A 10427-nucleotide genomic window follows, 5' to 3' on the forward strand; every position below is an offset into this window, starting at 1 on the left:
TGCTCTTCCCTATGTGAAGGGAGCACTCTGGCGTGAGTTTGAGATCAATAAATAAGCCAGATCATTTATATCATTGGCGTGAAGCGACTCCTTCACTCCATCCAGGCTTTTCCGTGTATTTTTGACAGTGAGAATTGCAGAGGAAAAAAGAAAATAAGATAATAAATAATCATAAAAAATGAATGATTTATTTGATTTGAAAATGTAAAAGGTTGTTACATTCATATGTTGACATGGTAAAAAGTCTAGACCCCTCTTTGACCAGGAACCAAATCAAAGTGTGAACAGGTAACACAACAATGGTGCCTGACCTAGTGGTGGTGTTCAAGGCACTCTCAGGTTGACATTAAACGGGCTGTGTGTGGCTCTCTCCCTACCGCCCCACGGTAAGGCCTCCGCATCAACACAAAACAGCCTCTTCATCTTTGTCACCGCTGGTGAACAGAACTCAGAGAAAAAAGATATCACATGTGGCGTTCCAAAAGGTTCGGTTTTGGGTCCGGTACTGTTCAGTTTATGCAGTATATGTAACCCCTTGGCAGCATGATCAGAAAGCACATCATTGATTTTCACTGCTACGCACAGAAACTTTACATTTCTGTGTCACCAGAGTATTTTAGCTCCACAGATAAATTCTTAGACTGTATTAGTGATTGAAATACTTGGATGGCTCACAACTTCCTCCAGCTAAATCAAGACAAGACCGAGGTACAGTTATTACAGAGAATTTGGCTCCCATTTTAATTTACGGGCAATAAAGATAAAACACCAGGTACAAAACCAAGGTGTCATTTTATATTCTGAACTCAACTTCAAATTACACATTAGGAATGTGACCAAAATAGCTTTTTACCACCTGAGGAATATTTCCAAGGTGTGGCTGTTTCTCTCTCAGGCTGGTACAGAGAAACATTTTCTATGCTTTTATTACAAGCAGGCTTGACTACTGCAATGCTCTCCTGTCTGGTCTACCCAAGAAAGCCATTGGTCAACTGCAAAACATACAGAACGCTGCAGCACTGGTACTGACCAAGACCAGACAGAGAGCACACATTAAATCAGGTTTAAGGTCTCTGTACTGGCTGCCTGTGAGTTTCAGAATTCATTTTAAGATTATTATATCGGTTTTTAAATCAATCCACAATTGTGCACCCCCAATACATGTCAGACATGCTTTTAAGTTATGTAACCAGTAAGTCCCTCAGGTCCTCTGTCCCCAAAGCCTAGGACCAAGAAGTATGGAGAGGAAGCCTTTAGTTATGCCCCCAACCTCTGGAATAGCCTGCCAGAGAACCTGAGGGGGGCTGAAACTGTGGACATAATTTAAAAGAGATGTTTTTAGTTTTGCTTTTCCTAGGTGTGCTTTTTAGTTGTTCAGTCTTTGTTATTCTTTTTTTTTATCCTCTTATTTCAGTTTTTATTTTCATCGTTTTTTATGAATTGTTTTCCCTGTGAAGTGCAGTGTTGCATTTATGTCTGAAATGTGCTGTATAAATAAAGCTTGATTGAATTTGATCTAAAAGGCCCTGCTTAATCAAAGGCTTTATTAATTAAATCTCTAATGTGACGGACACAATATGATCCTACATTTACAGTATGTTGTAATCTCAAAGGTTTCCCTCATGCTTTGAACATCTGCATAATCATCTGACAAGATACACTATATATACAAACGTATGTGGACACCCTTTCAAATTAGTGGATTCATCTACTTCAGCCACACCTGTTGCTGACAGCTGTATAAAATCGAGCACACAGCCATCCAATCTCCATAGACAAGCATTGGCAGTAGAATGGCATTACTGAAGAGCTCAGTGACTTTCAACGTGGCACCGTCATAGGATGCCCCCTTTCCAATAAGTCAGTTGGTCAAATTTCTGCCCTCCTAGAGCTGCCCTGGTCAACTGTAAGTGCTGTTATTGTGAAGTGGAAATGTCTAGGAGTAACAACGGCTCAGCCGCTAAGTGGTAGGCCACATAAGCTCACAGAACGGGGCCGCAGAGTGCTGAAGCGCTAGCGCGTAAAAATCGTCTGTCCTTGGTTGCAACACTCACTACCTAGTTCCAAACTGCCGCTGGAAGCAACGTCAGCAGAAGAACTGTTAGTCGGGAGCATCATGAAATGGGTATTCATGGCAGAGCAGCCGCACACAAGCCTAAGCTCGCAATGCCAAGCGTCAGCTGGAGCGGTGTGAAGCTCGTCGCCATTGAACTCTGGAGCAGTAGAAACACGTTCTCTGGAGTGTTGAATCACGGTTAACCATCTGGCAGTCCAACAGACGAATCTGAGTTTGCGGATGCCAGGAGAACGGTACCTGCCCGAATGTATAGTGCCAACTGTAAAATTTGGTGAAGGAGGAATAATGGTCTGGGGCTGTTTTTCAAGGTTCGGGCTTGGCCCCTTAGTTCCAGTGAATGGAAATCTTAACGCTACAGCATATAAAGACATTCTAAGCAATTCTGTGTTTCCAACTTTCTAGCAACAGTTTGGGGAAGGCCCTTTCCTGCATGACAATGCCCCCGTGCGGAAAGCGAGTTCTATACAGAAATGTTTTGTTGAGATCGGTGTGGAAGAACTTGACTGGCCAGCACAGAGCCCTGACCTCAACCCCATCGAACACCTTTGGGATGAATTGGAACGCCGACTGCGAGCCAGGCCTAATCGTCCAACATCAGTGCCCGATCTCACTAATGCTCATGGCTGAATTGAAGCAGGTCCCCGCAGCAATGCTCCAACATCTAGTGCAAAGCCTTCCTAGAAGAGTGAAGACTGTTATAGCAAAGGGAGAGGCCAGCTCCATATTAATGCCCATGAGTTTGGAATTAGATGTTCGACAAGCAGTTGCCACATACTTTGGTCATATAGTGTATAACATCATAGCCCAGGTTGAAATGCAACCTTTCATCACAAGAAGGAGAATGCCAGAGTTGTCACTTGTACTGGGTATCTTTAGGTAGCGTCAGTGTGTGGGTGTGTGTCTCTCCTCTACCTTCGAGACGTGACTCTCCCTTAGGGGCGATAATGGCATTCTCCATGACAACGGCCACATGACATCGCCGCTGCCCTTGAGGGCCAGGACACATCCTCCGGGGGGGATCACCGTGGAAACACGATAGGGTCAGAGGTCGCCTCACAAGCTAGAGGAGAGGAGTGTATCCCAGGGCTCTGCCCTGGTCTGGTAGTAAGAGGCTTTAACCACAGGCTGCATCTGCTCTGGCTAGGTCTGACTGTATGTAGCGACGGCTGCTTGCTGGCTGTCTCTCTAAGGCCAGAGCTGAATCAATATACAGTGGATGCACTCAACACCCATGCATACTGTTACACAGTGCAGCCTTCGGGCAGGGGTACAGTATGTCAACAGTACAAGATTTAACACTGTACATCATCTCAGTTTATTCAGTAATGTGTTGCACTCTGAACAACAATGCATAGCAAGAACGTTATTTATTTCACATCATGTAGATTTAATATTACATATCTTCCTGCAATGCTCTAACCATGGCACCGTGTAGAATATCCTGTAGAATATCATTGTGAAATAGCAACCATAACGCGATAACGGACAAGATAACAAGGCTTGAAATAAAACACACTAATCCATTAAAAATATATAGTATAACCAGTAAAGACAAAGAAGATGAATGATAATTGATGCTCTTCTTTAATATCTGGATATGTCAATGCTAATAATTGATCAAGTGTGGATCACAAAACAGCTCACACAGTGGTTCTGTACATGAGAAATTTGTGAAGTGTGCTCCTGCCCTCCGGTGGCAAAAGAAAGCAACACACTTGTTGATAATGGCGTATCATTTACTTATAGAAATGATACATGTCTGGAAGAAAATATATAGAATAATTCTTGATTTGTACAGAATGAAACGTAACATTTTAAGTCATCTTATTTCAGAGTTCTCTGTCCTTGACAAACAAAAAGAGATACTGAGGAGAGATTACGTATTATTTAATCTCGGTTTTGGCACATTTCAACACTAATGAGTCAACAGGAAACTCCAAGTACAAACATGTAGATCCCATAAATACTGTACTACCAAGGTCAAATAAATACATCTTCGCATACAAGTCAAATATCTTAATAACAGATACAAAAACAAACATTCAGTGAAAATAAAATGACCTGTACACTAATCAAACTCTTGGATGAAGTCTTGGATAAATGTTGTTTTTATAATGTGCTGACTCCCAGTGAAAAACAGGGGCCTGGGCTTCTTTGGAATTTGTCGGTCCATAAGTGGGGTCCATTTGGAGGTCATGTGACTATGTGGTTGCCGGCTCTACCTCACTGCAGTTGCCTCACCCTAAACAGGAACTTCCATTTCACAGATTTACTATGAAGCCATTATGGCCCCTGTAGGACAAGAGACACAAATATCACCAGTTTAGATTAGGTCCTTCCTCCACCAGGTCACACAGAGTGTGAGCATGTCAATAGAGGTATTCTACAGGGCCATATACCACATTTTGCACATACACATGAAGATAACAGACAAACACCAAGGTGTCTCAGAAGAATACCAGTCTGCCAGGATTGTTTAGAAAGGCATTTGTCGCCATTTAATGTAACAAACAACATCTTTCCAGATAGAAAAAAATCCCACTGTAGAATATACACACTTACATCAAGATATGCCCTTCCCTTCTTTCCTGTGTAAAGCAGTGGAGGCTGGTGGGATGAGCTGTATGAGGACAGGCTGAATGTCTGCAATGGAATGGTATCCAACACATGGAAACCCTGTTTGACTCCGTTCCATTTATTCCAATCCAGCCATTCCAATGAGCCCGTCCTCCTATGGCTCCTCCCACCAGCCTCCGCTGGTGTAAAGAGTTCACCTGTGGAACATGTGAGGTTCACAGAGAGATCATGAAAGTTAAGAATGGCAACTTTATGTATGGAAGCAAGCACATCGTAGTATGATAGGGGTAACCAATGGTTCAATTTTGGGTCCAATCCAGTTGCTACAATGGCAAAATTTGCATGTCATCACCGTGTTAGTGCAGGTCAAAAATCACCACTCACCACATTGGTTAGCGGTAAGGCAGTGGAGGGTGAGGAGCCTGAGAGGGAGGAAAACAAGTCTGGTGCTGGCCTTCGGGGACAGGAGGACTGGGACTTACGGACGGCTAGAGCCACAGCCTGGGCAAAGCAGGAGGGGATGGCAGTTCTCCTGGCCAGGGCTGCAGGCACGTATGGTTTGGGTGAAGTCAAATTAATCATGTTCGGTTTGGGTGATGAAGGGGCATTAGTCTGATTGTCTCCCGCAGCTGGTTCACAGAAGGTACGACTCAGCGTAGGAAGAGAAGGGGGAGGATAAGAGGGAGGGCGGTGATTTCTTCCCCCAGGAGGCCTCACTCGTAACTGGGTCGGCTCCGTCTCCTCCTTACCATAGCACACACGGGGAGGGGAAGGGGGAGGAGGGGAAAAGAAACGGTCCTCTGCTGACTCCTCTATCACCAGACTGGGCTTCCGGAACAATCCCCTGCTCTCTAGTAGTTCAGGAGTTGAGGTCACCTCATCTCCACGTATTCCATCTCCAGGTATTCCATTTCATCTCCAGGTCAGCCGTGTATGGGTTGGGAATCTCTGAGAGTGTATCCGACTCCTCCGGGACTTGTACCTCTAGACTTTTCTGTAGTTCTGAATCTAGACTGTCTGTGGGTGATTCGGACTCCTCCTGGGCCTCCATCTCTGAACTCTCCTGCTTGACTACCACTGGTGATTTTGGTGCGGTCTGGTAAAGCTCACTAGGACTAGACACGGTTGGAGCACTGAAGACCCAGTCAGTGGAACCTTCTGGAGACCCTGAAGGAGAAAGTTTAGAATCCATATCAGGGTCTGGGGTGGATCCCTCAACCTCTGACCTCAACCTCTGACCTATAGAGCCCCACGATGGTGGTGTAATAATACCCATAAAACCTAGCGGACAAACAAGGAAATGGTTCCAATCGTTTTCCACCATTCATTTTTCTAATAGGGGATTTTAGAAACACTTAAAATAAGGGCTGTGTTTCGTAAAGGCTTAACAAAGCAGACAAGCAAAGAAAACCATGAAAGAGTATCGAGACACAGCCCTAAATCCTACTCCCTAACCACCAATCACTCACCGGCTGGACGTTGAGGTTGGCAGGGACGCTTTGGGAGCCTGCCATGTGGAGCGTGGGTGCCCGTTTTCTTCTTGGCCATGGTGTCGTCCATGGGCAGGGTGTTGGAGGAGTGGACACCCAGGGAGTTCATGCTGATGCTGGCCACCCGCTGGTTTTTCAGACCACGTGAGGCCGGGGCACTCACTGAGAGACCCTTTAGAAGAAGACCACAGCAAAAAACACACATCACAAAGCTTTATCAGTGTACACTGAAATCCCACCACACACTGAAATCTAGTACGGCTGAGAGAAAAAAGCTGCATTCACAGATCTAGTCAAAGTCTAAAATCTATTTCTTACACAATGCTTACGTACAATGGGGGGGGTGCTCTACAGGTGCTTCTAGGAGAAAGAAATAGCAACGACAGATAATTGAAAGCTGGTATTCAAATGAAATGTGTTACTATGGGGCATCTTCAGCCATTTTTGTTAAGTTTTGTTCCTTAGGGGGGAAAGTGTGATAACCACTTCAGGACTGACAGCTGTTCAAGATTAGAAATAGGCATCCATGTTAGCATTTTCATATTTACAGTATATATATGCACTATGCACTCAGTGGGTAAATAATATACTGTAGACGGTCTCCAAAACACAGTTTGGGTATGAAACAAGTATGACATCACTACCAGTACCACCAAAACGCAAAAGCAGAGTAGCATAAAAACATCTCTCACCTGCTGTTTCCTTGGCGTACAGTTCCCTTAGTCCATAGTCATCGAGGGACCTGCTCAGGTTTAAAGGTTCTTCAGAGCCGTTGGCTCTCAGTAAAATGGTGGACTCCAGGTCAAACTCACACACACCGCAGGCAGGAGCTGCTCCAGAGGGACTCTAGGGTTGACCCTCACAACGGCCTTATGGTTCTTCTTGTAGGTGATTAGCAGACGTACAGTGACCTATAGGAAACAGTATCCCTTCAGTACATAAACTGACCTAGGTTGGAGATTGGCTAGTGTGTACAGATGCATTTTGTTAGTATTTACCTCTGGCACGTACAGCCTCCTTATCTTCTCCTCTCCCCCTTTAGGTTTCAGTAGGATCCTCTGAGCCTCCATGGCTCCAATCAGAGAGCTGGTTTTGAAGGAGATTTTGTTTCTATTGGCTGACTGGAGTTCTATGGTGAAGTCAGATGGATTCAGGTGGTACTGGGCACAGAGTGTGACCAGTATGTCCATCACAGGTTTACTGTAGAGATAGAAACACAGTGCAGGTGTACCACATGTGTCCACAGTATAGAGTTATATTCATGGTTTAAAATTCATTTCAATGACGTTCAAATATAAAAGGAACCAATTTACATTTTAGTCATTTAGCAGATGCTCTTATCGAGAGCATCTTAGTGAGTGCATACATTTTCATACCTTTTTCGTACTCAGTCAATCCATTCCAGATACACAGTATGATTTGGTATTGCTCCAACGAAACATTCTGTCTGTATGCCTCTTACCTCCCATTTACCGTGGCCGTTTTCTCCAGGCAGAACCACTGCTAGAGTATGCACCCTCTCCATCAGGTTCTCCTCCATGGACCCTCCCCAGGGGTCTAGACGCGACCAGAGTCGGAGACTTGACTGAATCTCAGCTGAATCTCCTAACAGAGAGGGACAATGTCAACATAAGGAGAGGAGATGACATCCTGTGAGAAGCTGATGTCACAGTCAACTACAAGTGTTACTATAATACATGAGTTACACTGCATGACCAAAAGTATGTGGACACCTGCTCGTCCAACATCTCATTACAAAATCATGGGCATTAATATGGAGTTTGTCCCCCTTTGCTGCTAGAACAGCCTAATGGCTTTCCACTTGATGTTGGAACATTGCTGTGAGGACTTGCTTCCATTCAGCTACAAGAGCATTAGTGAGGTTGATGTTGGGCGATTAGGCCTGGCTCGCAGTCAGCGTTTCAATTCATCCCAAAGGTGTTCGATGGGGTTGAGGACAGGGCTCTGTGCAGGCCAGTCAAGTTTTTCCACACCGATCTCAACAAACCATTTCTGTATGGACATCGCTTTGTGCATGGGGACATTGTCATGCTGAAACAGGAAAGGGCCTTCCCCAAACTGTTGCCACAAGGTTGGAAGCGCATCATCTTCTAGAATGTCATTGTATGCTGTAGCGTTAAGATTTCCCTTCACTGGAATGAAAAACAACCCCAGACCATTATTCCTCGTCCACCAAACATTACAGTTGGAACTATGCATTGGGGCAGGTAGCTTTCTCCTGGCATCCGCCAAACCCAGATTCCTCGGTTGCAACCGAGGACAGACAATTTTTACGCAGTACGTGCATCAGCACTAAACAATCCCATTCTGTAAGTTTGTGTGGCCTACCACTTCACTGCTGAGCTGTTGTTGCTCCTAGACGTTTCCACTTCACAATAACAACACTTACAGTTGTCCAGGGCAGCTCTAGCAGGATAGAAATGTGATGAACTGACTTGTTGGAAAGGTGGCATCCCATGAAGGTGCCATGTTGAAAGTCACTGAGTTCTTCAGTAAGGCCATTCTACTGCCAATGTTTGTTTATGGAGATTGCATGGCTGCTTGCTCGATTTTATACACCTGTCAGCAACAGGTGTGCCTGAAAAAGCCAAATCCACTAATTTGACAGGGGTGTTCACATACTTTTGCATATATATATACTGTATATAGTCTATCACAGACCGTAAGACAGTCATCCTCCTTTTCTCAGACAAAAACATGGACTTTTCCCACAAGACTTACTCAGCAAGAGTAACTACATTTAAATTGTTTTAATTTGAAATTGTCACCAGACTTGACCACCTGGCAATTACTGGATTTTGACTGTGTGCGCATTTGGCACACTAGTTCTAAATTAAATGTTTTAATGTCACTACCAAGTACATTTATACTACTTCTCGTTAAAAAGTTATACAAACTACATCAACATGAATCTACTTACGAGACAACATCGATACGGCTTTTCTGGACACGTTCGTCAAATAAGGGAGACCTACTGTAATATTCACGCACCAACCGCGACGCACACAAACGTATTGTTCACCGTTTTGGGGCACGCGTGGTTGACAAAACGGAGCACCAGCATGCAAAGTGTCAAACTCCTGGTCTATATCAGACATCCCCCAGAGTATTTAAAGAAGTGAGTTCAACAATGCATGCCTTCCTCAGCAGCTCTGAGTAACTGTTCGTCGCCACGTTCCGATACTGCAACGCATGAGTGCTTGCTCTCTGGAATGCGTTGCTAGTAAGCTTTATAGCTGTTGGACTCCAACAATTTGGAGTTGCCTGCGCTCCACTCAATGTGGAAGAATATCCTGGGAGCTCCTGTGAACATCTAAATGACATAACCAAAACACGTTTTACCTTATAGCCGTTCTGTTCTGGGCTCTACAAAATCCACAACTGAATGTTGGTGGTAATCAGAGCACCTAATTGAATAGGTTAAACACTTAAATTCACACTTATTTTTTGTCTCTTTAAAAAAGAGCAAATATACTCAGAATAGACCAAACACATAATGAAATGCAGCCCTGCCTGGGCCATGTTGGTCAACTGGCTAATGCTAACCAGAATAGGCTTTACTCCTCCAAGAGCAGGAGGGATTAGTGCTCTCCAAGCCCTGTCCCAACACATTGTCCAGCAGTTACACAACAATCAAATCCACAAATCAGTTTCAAATAGACAATGTCCTTACCTCTCTCTGTCCAGAAATGAGATATCTTCAATCAACATGACTGTCATTTCACCACCATCGAGGGAGAGAATCAGAGAGAGGGAGAGATCCCTTGCTCTGTAATCCTTGTTTAGCAGACAGCCTACTGCCCCTTCTGGCCCTGCTCAGCCCTCTGACATCACAGACTGTCCTGTCTACACCTAGACCCTACTGTACTATACAGCCTAGTGAACCCTAAGGGCTCCTATGGCATTATTTCAACTGGGTGAACCCTCCGTAGTCCCTTTAATTTGTAAAAACACTTCTAATCTTCTTAGTTGCTGTATCCTTCTCATCCTTCACGGACTAGAGACTCTACAGTATGCCTTATAGGTCTGTGTGCTGCCATCTTTGCATCGTCAGTCATGTTGTCCTGTGTGGTGATACTATACTGAAGGTAACCCATTGCGATTTCTGTGTCTACAATGCATTCACATCAATGGGGAGGACTGATCTGGGGTGTATTCATTAGTCAGATTCCATTGCAAAACGTTTCGTCTGTTGCAAAACGTTTTGCAACAAAAACCCTTTACTCCAAATGAAAACAAGAGTTTGTATTGTACAAATTCAT

General features: G+C 44.3%; 1 protein-coding gene and 1 long non-coding RNA gene across 4 annotated transcripts in view; one reads left to right on the forward strand and one right to left on the reverse strand.

Moving 5' to 3' along the window:
• Positions 1–90, forward strand: part of LOC106575332 (uncharacterized) — a 2497-nt gene extending 2407 nt beyond the window's left edge. Inside the window, exon 6 of the mRNA XM_045700375.1 lies at positions 1–90. This exon is cut by the window's left edge and continues 270 nt beyond it. Coding sequence (XP_045556331.1) covers positions 1–17 — 17 coding nt within the window. The 3' untranslated portion in view covers positions 18–90.
• Positions 91–3392: 3302 nt separating this feature from the next.
• Positions 3393–10427, reverse strand: LOC106575299 (uncharacterized). 3 transcript variants are annotated; one of them, XR_001321728.2, is made up of 7 exons: positions 9839–10427; positions 7607–7749; positions 7143–7344; positions 6837–7055; positions 6124–6316; positions 4640–5821; positions 3393–4369 (listed from the first exon to the last, which is right to left on the reverse strand). It is a non-coding gene; the product is annotated as an uncharacterized lncRNA (long non-coding RNA). The 3 variants fall into 3 exon arrangements; XR_001321724.2 differs by having other exon boundaries at positions 3393–5821; positions 9839–10425; XR_001321726.2 differs by lacking the exon at positions 9839–10427 and adding an exon at positions 9086–9810 and having other exon boundaries at positions 3393–5821.

This window comes from Salmo salar, chromosome ssa17 (genome assembly GCF_905237065.1).
Source record: "Salmo salar chromosome ssa17, Ssal_v3.1, whole genome shotgun sequence".
In the NCBI taxonomy this organism is placed as follows: Eukaryota; Metazoa; Chordata; class Actinopteri; order Salmoniformes; family Salmonidae; genus Salmo; species Salmo salar.